This window comes from Garra rufa, chromosome 2 (genome assembly GCF_049309525.1).
Source record: "Garra rufa chromosome 2, GarRuf1.0, whole genome shotgun sequence".
In the NCBI taxonomy this organism is placed as follows: Eukaryota; Metazoa; Chordata; class Actinopteri; order Cypriniformes; family Cyprinidae; genus Garra; species Garra rufa.
Window position 1 is genome coordinate 54,198,580 of NC_133362.1, and position 16,190 is coordinate 54,214,769.

The window sequence follows — 16,190 nt, forward strand, 5'->3', positions numbered from 1 at the left end:
CGAGATTTTTTAGTTTTTAAATCACGTTATAACTAGTAGAAAGGAGAAAGGATGATCGCATTCATGCGCTCTTCGCTTGTAACATTACTTACAGCGGTCTGTCACGTAACATCAAAGAGCGTCAAAAAGGCATTTATCGTTTAAATTTTCTGATATAATAGACATAATTTTAAAGATGAGACTTATCGAAAATAACAATCTTATCATGATTTCTGGACAGCAGGTATGTATAGTGACGTTTTATTCACGCATATGAATTCAGCACATGATCGTGGTCAAAACGAAACTGTGTTTGTTCGGTACACATACCTAAGCACACATTTTTTTTCTGTACGAATAAGCGTACCATTACTTCCATAGAAAACATTTAAAACACCAAAACCGCACTTACCTGAATAAGAGTGTGTCTGGGCAAAGGCTGTTGTAGACTCAGGAGCAGAGCGGGAAATAACGGACATGTATTTTCAAATTTTCAGTAATCCACCAATAGGAATACAGGAAGAATGAATGAATGGGCTGACATTTGGACTGCCACAAACCAGCCACACATGACTATAGCAGGTTATGTGTGTTTTTCCAAGTAAAAGCCAAATGTTAACCATAAGTTAACATATTTTAGGATGTGCCATAGCCTAGCCAAATATGGCTCTTGTCTGTGTACTGTCATATGGGCCATATACCTTAATACAAAAAGTCACCCAAATGAAAATTCCCTCCAATTCTAAAGCCATGGCAAAACATATATGGTACAAGTTTGGCCCATGTGTGCTCAGCCATGCCATACCTAGGCCAAACATGACAGCTTTCAGCCACATTTGGCCCAAATGTTCTTGCTATCTGGGTATTATTCTCTTTTTTTCTCTCCTTTAATATTCACTCACAATGACTGTTGATGCCGATCAAATACCATTATATGAGTCTTAATTTGAAGTAATTTTCATTTTTTTGTGCAGATCGGCTTTAAAAAAATAAATACAAATAAAAAATAGCGCACCTTGTACACGCACAGTAATATCCCCGCATTATTTACCCTCCTTTCGGCGCTTCTCACTCCAGTCCAGCGGGTGGCACTAACACACACACTTCTGTTTGACAAACACCATTAAACCTAAGAAGAAGAAGATTAGTTTCACTGCTCTCTGTTGTTTTGTTGTGATTCGGTTTTAGTTCAGTCTGTGAGAAATGAAGTTTCTGTAAATAGAAAAATACCGTTTTTGAATCCGGTCAGTAGCCTAAATACCTGTAATATTCTCATCCTCACAGCTGTGTGACTAGGTTTGGAAGTGAGCAGGAATATCTGGAGAAGTTTGAGCTGAACTGAGATCTGCTGCTGTGAAGATGGAGTTTGTTAAAGTGGAGAGCGAGGAGAACACAAGTGAACTAGAAACCTGGAGAATAAAACAGGAACCAGAACCTTTGAACATAAAACAAGAGGAACAAGAACCTTTGAGAATAAAACTGGAGGAACCAGAACCTTTGAGAATAAAACTGGAGGAACCAGAACCTTTGAGAATAAAACTGGAGGAACCAGAACCTTTGAGAATAAAACTGGAGGAACAAGAAGGTTGGTTTTTAATCTTCATTTCATCTTTAATGATTGTTTGTGGTACATCAGGCTTTCAAAGCTTTAATAATACTGACACAATTAAAATGGAATATATCGTATTACATATATATACATAGCCTATATATTTATTTATTTATTTATTTTACATTATATTACATTTTATTTGGATGGTCCCCCTAGTCTATTGACTAGGAGCAACTTTGCAACTACATGTCAACTAACACTCTTTAGATTATTAGTAAACTTAGATTAAGGTGAGGCTAGGTAGTAGATTCACATACTTGCAAAGTTACATATCAGTTTGTCTTTTGGGGAACCTTCAAAATACAGTGTTTGAATATATTTCATTTCATATTATGTAGTATTACATAATACTAATAATAATTAATGCTAGCTGACATGCAGTTGCAGAGTTAGTTCTCAAAAACTGTCTAAGACTGAGACTTATAATACGTTATTACTATGAGGAGTTAATCATAGCCTTAAAAGCTATAACCACAAATAAGTAAATATTATAATACATTAAAACAGTTCTTATTTATACTATTGAGATGATACAACATACTATAAGTTTTTTTTTTTATAATGCATTATGCATTCAATATAATGCACTAAGAATACCCTTAAAATGCATTATAAATATGTGTTTCAAAGAAAGTGTTACTCAGTTCTTGGTCCCACTTTACATTAGGTGGCCTTAACTACTATGTTCTTACATTTTAATTAATCCTTTGGTACAATGCACTTATTGTGTACATACATGTTCTTACATTGTACTTATATATTTTTAAAAACCTATATGTAATTACATTTGTAATTAATTTCTGTAATTACCACTGTTGACCCATCCCTTACACCTTAACCCACCCTTAAACCTACCCATACCACCAAACCTGGCCCTAACCTTACCTATATCCCACCTTAACAGAAGCAAAAGTGTTTTGCAATGCAATATGACCACATTAAGTACATTGTACTTATTTTTTGATGTAAGTACATAGTAGTTAAGGCCACCTAATATAAAGTGTGACCCAGTTCTTTTATGAACAGATCAAACAAGGCTGATGCAGGAACAGTAGTGTTAACTGTAGTCTTAGTGGTGCGGCAGAAATAGTCCAACATTAGTTCGTACGACATTTTAGGAGAGAAATTCAAGCACTTTTCAATGACTTTTAAGTATTTCATACAACTATTTCCAGCACTTTATAGCTCTAAAATCCAGTTTAATTTATATTTTTAATGGGACCAAACACAATATATATCAATATAATGTTTTTGTAATAAAAAACATTTATGTAAAATAACCAGTAGATGGCAGCAGAGGCGCACTTATTGACTCATTAGTCATTCATTTTGACTTCCTTTATATTTTGAAATGATAAAATAACTATTTTAAAACACTTCATCAAGAAACTTTTTTGTGTGTATATAGTAAGAAAAGTCTCAAAAGGCCAAACTTTTCTTCACTTTGCGACTGAATCGCACATCAATTATAATCACTTAAGTTGTTGGTCAGTTGATAATGTTACATATAGTAAGAGTAGAATATATACATTTTCTATATGAAAATTAGATTTTCATGTCACTAATGTTAATGAAAATAAATTTTGCATGTCTCCTAACTCAAGTTCAGTGCTTCGTTGTCAAATGTGTCTTACCAAGAAATAGACATGTAATATTTTTAAGTAACTGCGCCTCTAAATTCAAAACAGCAGTAATTTTACGATTTACTTTTTATGCACTTTTAAGCATCCTATGATGATGCTAAAAAGTGCATTATTTTGTGTATTTGTTGTGATGCAATGTGTTTATGCAGTTTGAGGTTTAGAAAACATGTTATTTTCCACATACTGAACATTATTGTTGCTCTTCTCTGCCCTCCCTTTTTGAAACGCTTTGATTTTTACAAAACACGTTGTTGATGGAAACCGAGGTGTTCTCTGATTGGCCAGCTATCTGTGCTTTGTGACTGGCCAAATAACTTAAGTGTGTGTTGTGATACCATTTCTTGGCGCATAGTAGTCTTGCGTAGCCAGACCTTCAGACTGACGGCTGAAGGTCTGGAATTCATGGCAGCTTTGATTGGCCAAGGCCCGCCCATAAGGCCGTTTGACTGACATGTCAAACAACCAATCACAGTTCGCTTCGTTCAGCGTCACGTTTCGGTGCGTGGAAATGCCCCCACAACAACAGACGGGCATGCAACAGTCAGTCACTGAAATAACCAGCATTGAAAGTTAAATAAGAAGAGGAAGAACAAGCAGTAAGTCAGTAATTTGTTCGCGAGCGTCGTAAATGTGTATAACAACAATGGCATCTGCATAAGCACATTTTAGCAAAACACAGAGTAAATCAGTCTGCGCTTTGTTTCCCAACAGACCGAAAAATAAACGCAACACTCGCGTCTCCCGGACATCCGATCTAATTCAACGAATCAGATGACGACTTCGACATTCCTGAAGTGTTTCCAGTTAAGTGTACCATATGCATCAGACGTTTAGCCAACGTTCCGTGGGCGTGACGTCTGAGGCTGAGACTAGGCGCATAGAGACAGAAACGATAAAACCCATTATAAACGAGGCATTTGTTGCATACGGCATTGTTTATATTGACTCTTGATTTTGATTATGATGACTCTCTTACTGTCTTTTTATGCATTTTGTCACGCCATGTAAACATAACACCATGTCTGCATTTGCAATCGTAGAACGAGAAACAACAAGCACTACTCTACACTGCTCAAAACTTGCGTTTGAATAGTCAGTACTGAATTCTTTAAATATGAAAATGTACTTAGAGGCCGTCAGTCATAAACACAGACTGTTAATACAACATTGTGATTGGCCCACTTTATAGCCTTAACCCTTTGTGAACATCTGGCATTGTGAGCTGCTCTCCCAGGTTCAGGAAACAGTCCTCCGTAAAATGCGCATCACCCACTCGAATATTTGCATTTCACTGTTCCAGAACAGTGTTGTAAATATAACTTAAAACACTGATTTCTAGTTTTTGTATTTGAAAGGCCAAACAAAGAACGTATCATTTTGCAATGAAACGCACTGCGTCTCCACAACATGGCGCTGCAAAACTAGTACAGCCGGTAAAGTTATGCCTTCTTTCTTTTCATATTCATATTTATATGGGTGGTGTTACGCCCATTTACTCACCCGGTGATGTGGACAAGTGGGGGGGGTGTTTGAACGAGCCATTTCAGGGAGTTGTGGCTAAAACCTAAAGGTCCCATATTGTACACATTTCTGGAGGTTTATTTAAGTTGTTGATGTCCTTAAGAATATATATTCATGAGCCTTTCTTCTGATTGGCCTGTTGTTTTCTGAGTGACGCACAGCCAGGCCAACCATAAGTAACTACGGTCATGTATGCTTTAGCCTAGCCCAGAGCTTGCTGTGGCTTGGTGATACTCAACAGGATATTTCAGAATGATCATTAATGTTTCCCCCTTTCACAATGAGCGCTGATTCCGGAAAATTACGGGTACGAGCGCTGTGTGAACAAAAGCCAGAACCAAATGCCATAAAGGCAGTGTTGTACTGATGATGCACGTTACCCTGTGACTCTTCATGAACAAAAAAAATGTGCAAACTGGAATGAAACCGCGTTCAGCTCCTCACCATCAGCACCAAAGCACCGATTGTTCGTCAGGTTAGTTTAAGTGTAGTGAAATGTACGTGTCACATTAAATCTCACATCCAAATGTCACATGTTTTTATGGGTTGTGTGTAGAGCACGCACAGATTCCGGAAAACAACTGTGAATGAACCAAATTAAACAACTCCAGAACAAATCATGGAACACATTAGAGGGCTGCATTGGGGTTTGAACTTTGCTGCGGGTGGGAATGGGCGGCTAAAAAAAAAACACGGGATCGGCCAAAAAGCAAAGCACAGACCGATTCGCAGATTGGGAAGACGATACATCCGTTGCTTCAGTGCCAAAGCCGGTGGATAATGAAATGGCTGATTATCTCAGCTCCCGGCTCTCTGATAACCCAGACCCAGTGCTTTAGAGCCCTGCATTTGAGCCCGAGCGCGTCGGGGCCCGACTTTTTTTTGCCCCTAGGGCCGGGCTTTGGGCCAATTTTCACGTCATAACTTGCACGCATATCGGGCTTCGGGCCTGCTTTAGAAAAAAACTTAAAAAAAAAAAAAAAAAAAGTTTAGTGAGATTTAATGCGTGCGGTCCCCGGAAGCGCTAGTGATGCCTAACTCGCGCATAGCAAGAGCGCTCCACCACCGCTCCATCATGAGTACAATTCATGCCAATGGTCCGTAATATAACTGCACATAAAGCAGGAAATCATATGTTAAACATGTTTAGCTAGCGTGTTAGAGATGGATTACTCAAATCAGAAATAATGTGATGTGTAGGTAAAATAACTGATGAAAACGTATTATTTTCATTACAAACTTTGCACTGGATAAAGCAGCAATACTCTTTTAATGCTGACAATTATTAGCTGTGGTCAGAACAAATATTGCACACTAGTGTTTGAAACTCTCCTGTTATTTTATTTTATTATATTTTATGAACAGGACTGTTACATTTCAAACATACTGAATTATATACAAAACATACTGACGCGGAGCGGTGTTTCTGATATCAGTGAGCGAGGAGTGGAGCTGGAGCGGAGCGATTATTAAATGCAAGGAGCGCTGGGGGAAATTGTTGCTGCTCCACTCCGCTCACATACTCTGCGCAGCACAGAGATAAAACAATCACCAAACACCAAACCCCTGACGCTGATTGGTTGGAACACTATTTGTTTATGTGTGGAAAGGTTGGTAGTGCCGATTGTTTTTTTGGCATATCTCGGACCCTAGGCTGACCAAAGAGACGCGTTTTTTTCACAGACAATTTATAGGGCAGGCAGCGAGCGGATCGTGAAGAAAGTTCAGCTGAAATTGACACTTTATGTTTTAGGCTAGAAATCGCTGATACAACCTTTAAACTATAATTTACTAATACATTAATTAAAATCCAAAGTTATATCTGTTAATATTTTTTATTGGACCAGAGCTTACACATCTGTTGTATTTTTATTACCTACCATTATCAAAGATTCAAATATTCTGTAACAAATGCATTGCTCATCGTTCATAAATGCTGGTTAATAGATTAACATTATTTGATGAACAGATTTTAATGCCGGATTCGTCAACGGATTAATCAACAATCAACGCAAGCAAACATGCGTGCATCACACACGAAAACAATGTTAAGTTGCTCACTGGATCGACATTAAGACAAATCGCAGAATTTAAGTAATGATTTTTTTATTTTAAATAAGCGCAGTTAATTAACATTTGATCGCAGTTAAAGTATTTACTCGTCTAAGATTCCTCAATCTGATTATATTAACGAACTACGGTAAGAAACGGGACAACACTCAAATTAGCAACAATAATAGGCAATATTATTTAATGATTCAGTAATTTTAAAATGAGAACAGTTCTTCTTTATAAAAAATCCGGGTGTCTGTCTTTCAGGTGCTTTGCGAAATTAGTGGTGTTAGCGCCTTTTGTTAGCACTGCTCTGTAGCAACTATTACATATTGGCTTGCTTGTGTACTTCGACTTTCCATGTTCATTTGTTTCATATCCGAAATATTTCCAGAAAGCACTCCTGCTGTGTTCTTTATCAAACAAAGCAGTCACGTGTGGTGTTTGTCAACTCACCTTTGTGGAGAAGTGAAAGTGACAGCTCGGCTATTATCGATACTTCGGGAAATTAGTATTGGTATCGTTCAGATATTTCATTATCGATATTTTTGACAACACTACTTTATATATTTGTTCATTATTCGTTTACTTTACCACTGCGACTTTGTATGTTCCGGTTTTGTGCAGCACAGCTGCCTGCCCTGTTCAAAATGCCTTTGTTCTGAGATGGTGATAATAAACTTTAAATGTATAAACTTTTATTGATGTTTGTTTTATATCTGTGGATTGCATTGTAGACTAGTCAAGTGTTGATTTGATATATGGGTGAATGACGGATAAGGACGGACAAAAAATTTAAATGTTAGGACTTTCTATACTTATTACAGTGTTGTGTATGTAATGCAATGATATTTACACATTTCAAGAATGTAATTAACCATTTTTTTTTGATGAATCAGATCTTTTTCCTCATGGAAATGTCATTCCTGGGTAACGTAATGCATTTTTAAATTAATTACATTTCTACCATTGTTGGCATATACAAATGTACTGATCTCCATATTTGGAGCTCAACAAACAATTAGTGCTCAGAAAACTACATTTTATTCACAATTAATATAATCAATTTGGGATTTCATATAGGCACAGGCTCATTTTTGGCTGCTGCTAATTCAAAATTCAGAACCAAATAAAAAAAAAAAACTGGAAAATGTTTAAAAATGTTTTCCAATAAAGTAAAGAAGACTTGTTTTATCATTAACTCAACAAAAAACTGAATTGTGTAATCTAACACACAAATATGGGTTAAATGAATTGCCCGTGTCATTGTTAGCCGGAATGACATACTGTTAGACGGAATGACATTCTGCAATATTTTTCAGGATTACCATAAAAACCATCATCAGTATAATTTTTCTTTCCAACACTCAAACTTGAAACAAAGTAAGATACACTTGACAGTTGCAAAACTCACAGTTTTTAATGATTTAAAAAAAGTACAACAGGCTTTTTGGGAACTGGTCTTGATTTGTAGTAGCTACACACAATAATAATAATAATAATGAGTATTAGATGCAGGTTGTAATCACACCAATTTCATTACAATCATATTTTCTAAATATTACAGTAAATCTGTAAAATTATAATGCTTCATAAACAATGGCCAGGGGTATAGTGTATAATGTGTTCTAACACATTACACCGCTAAAACATTTAGGCTTATTGCAAATGAGTGTGAACCTATTTCGATTAAAGGAACACTCCAATTTTTTTGGAAATAGGCTCATTCTCCAACTCCCCCCGAGTTAATAAGTTGATTTTTACCGTTTTGAAATCCATTCAGCCGTTCTCCTGTTCTGGCGATATCACTTTTAGCATAGCTTAGCATAGATCATTGAATCCTATTAGACCAATAGCATCGCGTTCAAAAATGACCAACGAGTTTCCATATTTGTTGTATTTAAAACTTGACTCTTCTGCAGTTATATCGTGTACTAAGACAGGTGGAAATGCAAAGCTGCGAGTTTCTAGGCTGATAAGATTAGGAACTACACTCCCATTCCGCGTAATAGTCAAGGAAGTTTGCTGCCGTAATATGGCTGAAGCAGGCAGAGTATTATCAGAAATGAGTTCCCAGCTAGTTTAGCATTTGCACATGTGCTGCGTGGTATTACTGCTCCTGCTTCAGCCATATTACGGCAGCAAACTTCCTTGACTATTACGCCGGAATGGGAGTGTAGTTCCTAATCTTATCAGCCTAGAAAATTGAAGCTTTGCATTTCCACCGGTCTTAGTACACGATATAACTACAGAAGAGTCAAGTTTTAAATAGGACAAATATCGAAACTCGTTGGTCATTTTTGAACGTGATGCTATTGGTCTAATAGGATTCAATGATCTATGCTAAGCTATGCTAAAAGTGATATCGCCAGAACAGGAGAACGGCTGAATGGATTTCAAAACGGTAAAAATCTACTTATTAACTCAGGGGGAGTTCGAGAATGAGCTTATTTCCAAAAAAAGTGGAGTGTTCCTTTAATATTTCAAGTTTGCTTGTTACTGACACATTATTGTTCCACTGAATCATCACCATAATACCTTGCTCTCTTTTTTCCAAGATACTCAGTCCTAGCTTCTGCATCTGTGCTTTATTCTTGATTTAAAAGCATATCTATAATGTGTTTAATAATTGTATTTCCATACTTTAATTTCATACTTGTAGGTAGGCTTATAAATCAAGCATTAAGAATTTATAGCTGCATTTTAAATCGTAAATTTATTAATGAATTAACTGTTTAATGATGCTTAAATAATGATTAATAACGTGTAGTTATTATAAAGTATTACCAAATGTGGATATATTAATAATAATTATTACAATATTCATGATTTGACCATTAACATTACAAAAGTTCAATTCAATGATAATTAAATGTGATTCATATGAAATCAAGATGAATGACAGCAAAAATACGGCAAAAAACATACAATTATGTAAATAATGTTAATGTTAATAATATAACTAACTATACCTAAAAGTTTACAAATGTTAATTAAAAACTAGATTGTTATGCCTATGTCATTCTGGATAACGGATGACATGTCCTGGCTAACAGAGTTTTTTTGTTATCCAAGAATGACATGTTGTTATCCAGGAATGACAAAACAAATATTTTTCTTTATAATCAGGCACTAATTTAACCACCTATGGAAAACTACAACTTAGCCATCATCGCTTTAAGGTAATCTTTTAGATCAAATAGATAGTTTTTTCATATAAAAACATTATAAATAGTTTGTCAGTGTTATCCAAAAGGACACATGATATTGCTACAAAGTGCATCAGTGACCGAAAAGGTCAAAATATCAACATTTTAAGAGACGCTTACTCACCTTTGCACTTGTTCTGGTGCTCCTTCAGGGTCTTCTTTTTGATACAATATTATGTCACATGACATACCACAATGCATTATGGTCTAAAATGGTCATTGGTGTCTGTTATCCAGGAATGACATTACAGAAATCACAATTTGGGGACAAAAGTCTTTCTGTCATTAAAATTTAATTAAACTTAGTATTATAACCATATTTGCAGGTATCGTTTAAAACATCAATACAATTATGCCCAAGTAGATTTTAAATATTTTTATTTTTATTATTTACATTTTTATTGTATTTTTGTACTCAGATTTTAAGCCGGGACAGTTACCCGGAATGACGTTTTGGGACTTTTGAGCTCAATAGTTCCTTAAAGATTAATTATTTATAATGAATTCTCACAAGAGTAATTAAAGAGGGGAAAGTTGAGTCATTTAATGAAATGCATTTAAAAATGTATACATTTTTAATATTATGAATATGCTTTGGACACCAGAATTGACATGCCACGTCATTGACCCAAATACAAATTCTGGTCTATTTTAATCTCTGTAACAGTATAAGCTGTTTGGCGGAAATAAAGATGGGCTTCGGGTCGGACTCGGGCCAAAAATTTTGGTAAGCTGTCGGACAAAGACCGGGCTACAGCCTGTGCGTCTCGGGCCAGGGCCGGGCTAGGGCTTAGATTTAAGGCCCGTGCAGGGCTCTAGCGTGCTTCCATGGTGGAAGTTCAACAAAGAGCGCTATCAAAGCTGGCACGTTTCATCTTTAGTATTCCCGCATCCAGTGCGCCTTCAGAGCGGGCCTTTAGTGTCTGTCGGCGCAAATTGGAAGAGAGACGCACGGGATTGGGACCGCAGTCAATCAGCAACATTCTCTTCCTCCACAGCAATTTCACGAGTTCGCACTTACATATAATAAACAGCGTAAAAGTTAAAGCAACACTAAGTAACTTTTCCCTCAACGCTCAACGCTACAGGTTGGAAGGGGAATTGTCCATTACCGCTGTCTTAAATAATTTAGCCTACCGTCGTTTCACATGCACGTTATTTGTTTGAAGGCTATCCAGGACCGGCTTTTTGACAAGGTAGAGTATGTTGTATGACTTTATGAAAGTATGAAAACCTTTTGTGAAGCCTGCCCTAAAGCAGGTCGCATTTGTAGTCTTATTTGAACTAAAAAACCGCGACCCGACAACCCAAACTTACATAGTGCTGTTATGGCCGATAGAGGGTCGCAAAGCGAACACGAAAGTGCCATTTCACCGTTATGAGTTGATGCGCATAAGGGGAATAAGTGGGGGGCTCCAGCGGGGGCGGCGCAGCTGTGGCAGTGGGGGAAAAGAGGTGAGAGGACCCGCTGGAGTGGGACACAGAGGGGATGGTTGAAGCGGGCGGGAGTGGGCTGGCGTTAAAATGGGTTGACTGACTAGGGTTTGGTGGTTTCCTTGATGAAGGAGCTTTCTGCTCGGATGTAGCTCTTGAAAGCTTCTGATGACCAGCGGCTAAGTGCTTGGTTCTGCTGTAGGGAGAAGCCTTTTTGAGCGGCTGTGGCTGCTGCGCCTATACGGAAAGAATGGCTGGAAAAGTTGTCAGCTGGGGTACCAGAGAGAAGCAAGACAGACTTAAGGTGCTTTTGGAACCAGAAGTGTGTGGTGGGGCGGTTGAAGTCGTCTGTAAAGAGAGGGTCGGAGCTGGAGGAAGGCTAGGAGGGTTTGAAATCGTTGGAGGGGTGATTGAAGGTTTAAAATATAGATGAAGTGGCCTTTCTTTGTTTGGTCTGTCTTACTTTGTTTTATGAAGTAAGAGATGGTTTCACCGTCTAGCACTGCTAGGTCGGAGATAGTTGGGTGGATGGGTGGGTTGAAGCCAGATGTAATGGCGAGCTCAGAGCATCTGAGGAAACCAAAGAAAGCCAGGATAAACATGGCGTCTAATGTGCAGGCAGTGAGGATGGAATGGTAACCTTTACGGAGGGTGGAGATGCAGTTGGTCAAAATTTTTAAGGTGATAGGTTGTCTGGGGTCTGGGCGGTTGGGCTGGGTTTTTTTGGATACCTTTGATGAGAAGGGAGGTCTGCGAATTGGTTATATGGGATGAAGGTGAGCCATATAACAGTTTGTGGAAAAACTGGATTCTGCTTAGGTATCCTTTAATGGAGCTGGCTTGGAGGTTTTTATTGGAGTTGAGATGAGAGATAAATAAGCAGGGAAAAATCAGGCAAAGGCAAACTATAGGCAGAGGGGAAATGTTTAAAACATTTCCATGCTGTAAGATAGGATTGGAGAGTCCTAGGGGAGACAGTTTGGAGAATGGAATTGATGGAGGCTTCAAGGAGGGGTCTCAGAGGGTGGTTTACGGGAATATCAGTTCTGAATAAGGAGGAACTGGGGTTGGGGACGGGTCTGCCTCTGGTGCCAGCGATCTGAATTTCTGCCAGAATCTGGGTTCTGATGGAGTTGGGTACCGGGGGAGGTTCCTGCGCTAGAGCATTTGGACATGCTGGAAGGGGCGTGGCTGAGGCTAATGAGAAGGAAAAGCGGGTCTGAGGAGGAGGAAAGGTGGCTACCGGGACTGTAAGTGGAGGTAAGTCTGCGCTGCGGCCGTCTCCTGGGACGGAAAAAAGAGGAGGAAAGAGAGGGAGAATGGCGGGCATCGGAGTCTGCGAGATTAGAGGCGGGCTTGCGCTAGGGACGGCTCCTGGGGCGGAGAAAAATAAAGAAGAGAAGAGAGGGGGTATGGGGGGCACCGGTGCTTGTGCCATGAGCAGGGGAATGCTCGTGCTATGATTGGACGGCGGTGCTGCGGGCCATGGGAGGGGAATGGAGTTAAGAGAATGGTGGGGCAAAAGCTGCGGACGGGAATTAGCCGCCGGTGTGGGCGAGTTCGTGCTACCGTGGCGGCTTGTAGAGGCGATGGCCTGTTCTCCGCCGGCATGAGCAGCAAGCTTCCGCTTGGAAGATCGAGAAGGAGGGCATTGGCTGGCGACTGCGGCGTTCGGGGCGTGGCCCAAGCTCTGTGATGGCTTTTTGCTGCGTCCTGGCGTAGAGTAGGGAGCCCTGTGCGTGCTCTGAGTGAGGCCCTGGAGGGAGGGGTGGACTTTGATTTCTCCTTCGGTTGGAGAGATGCGTAGAGGCCGTGGAGATCCGCTTTGGAGGAACAGTGTTGGAGGACGACGCCGGAGCTGGCGAGCGCCTTGCGGAGCCCAGCTATAGTCCATTTCCCCTTGGCTGCGGCCGAGGAGAGGGCTGTAGCGTAAGAGGACGCTGGGGAAGATGCCTAACGCCTGGAAGGTGGTGGAGATGGCGTGATCTGGCGCCTTGGAGTGTAAGCAGCGGCTGCCAGGAGGGCCTGCGGCCCCGCGATGCAGCCACGGGCTTGGTTGTTGGATCCTGCGGACGGCTGGTGGTATGAGCGGCGACCTAATAATTGCAAAACTGCTGTTTTTATGTAGTTTATCATTGTATTTTTTTGCAAAGCAGTCTATTTTTATGTGCCGTGTGATGGTGCAACATTTTTAATAAAAATTGAAATTATATTCAAATGTATTGTGTGTTTTGTCTTTCTGTGTTCTCATAGGCTAGCTACTTTCAGACATGCTTTCTGCACATTTACACCAGGACCATTCAAGCCTATGGAATACTTCAATAGCCAAAATCGAAGTACTTGAAGTCTAAAGAAATGCACGGTAGCCCAGGCTACTCTTCATCTTCCCTAACAGTGCGTCAGAATACCTGCAGGCCAAGGAAAGAAACAAACATGAATCTCTTGAATAATAGCAATACAAATACTTTTTTTTCCCTGTGGGACGGGAGAAGACACTAAATCAATGCATCTCTTATCGTGCGGGAATAAATTCAAAGAGTTTTGCGGGTGCAGGCGGGAGTGGAAATACATATTGCGAGAGTGTAACACACAAGTTGCGGGAGCGGGCGGTAATGGTCAGAAATTCGGCAGGGGCGACGGGAGCGGGATAAAGAAAACAGTCCTGCGCAGGATTCTAGAACACATTATCCGTGTATTTTCCGGAATGGCTGTGTGAAAGAGGCTGAAGTTGACGTAACACTGGTCTCTTATATTTACGTTGTTCGAAAGCCTGTGCAATGATGTAGTTTTGACATCTATCGACTGAACAGGGTTTTCATACTTGTTTTTGTGTTGTTGCTGCTTAGCAATGAAATGGACGCAATGTTGTCGGGGTTTGACAAAAGGAGGGTGGGACGGTGGTTGGTATTCGGGGTGGTGACTAAAGGTGGTGACTGAGTAGATCGGACGTCACATTTTTACAGAAGTCACTGCGTCTTGTGAAAAGGAACAGCTACTTTAAGCAGGCTGTGTGCAGTTTACTGTGGATTGAAACTTATATGGTAGTTACATAGCCCCTAGACCTCAGTTATCATGAAAAAAGCCAGAAAATTTAGATTTTGACAATATGGGACCTTCAACTTTTATAATATATATCTCTTTGGTTTTGAGACTTTAGGCTTTGCAGCTTCACAAATCTTATCTAATGCACAAACAGCTTGTAACACTCCAAAGGAAACCGCGTCATATGCCCCTTTAAATTTTTTTTTGTTATTGATATCCCACACACCATTTCTACCAAATCTGCTTCTGGCGCCACCATCTGTAGGACTTATTGGCACTACTCTCAAATGTTAGTTTTTCATGTTTTTCAGCTTATAACAAGTTACTGAAAATTAACCCTTCTTACTTTTATTTCAGAGTTGATTAAAGAAAAAGAGGAGAATGAAGAATCAAGTCAAGTTGAGGAGAAAAATCATTTTAAAACTGGAGAAAGACCTTTGAGTTACTCTCAAGCCAAACAGAAAGATTTAAAGAAAAGAAGAGCAGAGAAATGTTCCACCTGCACTCAGTGTGGAAAAAGTTTCACAAGAAAAACAGATCTTGAGCGCCACATGAAAATTCATACTGAAGAAAAACCATTTACTTGTGATCAATGTGGGAAGAGTTTTTCACGCTCATCAAGCCTTAAGGAGCACATGAACATCCACACTAGAGAGAAGCACACATGTGATCAATGTGGTAAAGTGTATTTAGCAGCTTTAGGTCTGAGTAATCACTTGAAAGTTCATACAAAGGTGAAGCCACATTCATGCCATTTGTGTGGTAAGAATTTTTGGCATCTACAGAGTTTGCAAGTATATGAGAATATAAATACTGGTGTGAGAGAATCCATGTGTTCCAAGTGTGAAAAGATTTCTACTTCAGTAACTTATTTAAAACTGCATAAGTTGATCCACACTGGAGAGAAATCCTATGAGTGTTCACACTGCAACAAGAGATTTAGTCGGTCAGGGGACCTGAAAATACACGAGAGGATCCACACTGGAGAGAAACCTTATGAGTGTTCACACTGCAACAAGAGATTTAGTCAGTCAGTACGTTTGAAAACACATGAGAGGATCCACACTGGAGAGAAACCTTATAAATGCTCACACTGCAAAAAGAGATTTAGTCAGTCAGTACATTTGAAAATACACGAGAGGATTCACACTGGAGAGAAACCTTATGAGTGTTCACACTGCAACAAGAGATTTAGTCGGTCAGGGGACCTGAAAATACACGAGAGGATCCACACTGGAGAGAAACCTTATGAGTGTTCACACTGCAACAAGAGATTTAGTCTGTCAGTACGTTTGAAAACACATGAGAGGATCCACACTGGAGAGAAACCTTATAAATGCTCACACTGCAAAAAGAGATTTAGTCAGTCAGTAAATTTGAAAACGCATGAGAGGATCCACAATGGAGAGAAACCTTATGAGTGTTCACACTGCAAGAAGAGATTTAGTCGGTCAGTACATTTGAAAACACATGAGAGGATCCACACTGGAGAGAAACCTTATGAGTGTTCACACTGCAACAAAAGATTTAATCGATCATCATGTCTAAAAATACATGAGAGGATCCACACTGAAGAGAAACCTTATGAGTGTTCACACTGCAACAAGAGATTTAATCAATCATCATGTCTAAAAAATACATGAGAGGATCCACACTGAAGAGAAACCTTATGAGTGTTCACACTGCAACAAGAGATTT

The 16,190-nt window shown here is 39.4% G+C and overlaps 2 protein-coding genes across 2 annotated transcripts in view; one reads left to right on the top strand and one right to left on the bottom strand.

Moving 5' to 3' along the window:
- LOC141325610 (uncharacterized) overlaps positions 1–16,190 on the bottom strand; it is a 241,861-nt gene that overhangs the window by 43,173 nt on the left and 182,498 nt on the right. The gene's annotated exons all lie outside the window — the stretch shown is intronic.
- On the top strand, positions 1,133–16,141 carry LOC141325613 (uncharacterized). Its single transcript, XM_073834389.1, has 2 exons — positions 1,133–1,564; positions 14,850–16,141. Exons 1-2 carry the CDS (start codon positions 1,339–1,341, stop codon positions 16,133–16,135), a joined length of 1,512 nt encoding a protein of 503 aa, XP_073690490.1. The 5' UTR covers positions 1,133–1,338; the 3' UTR covers positions 16,136–16,141.

Excerpts from the sequence above, each read along its gene's own strand:
- LOC141325613 (XM_073834389.1), top strand. The coding sequence starts at position 1,339 with ATGGAGTTTGTTAAAGTGGAGAGCGAGGAGAACACAAGTGAACTAGAA. Across the intron at positions 1,565-14,849 it reads AAAACTGGAGGAACAAGAAG|AGTTGATTAAAGAAAAAGAG; the intron begins GTTGGTTTTTAA and ends CTTTTATTTCAG.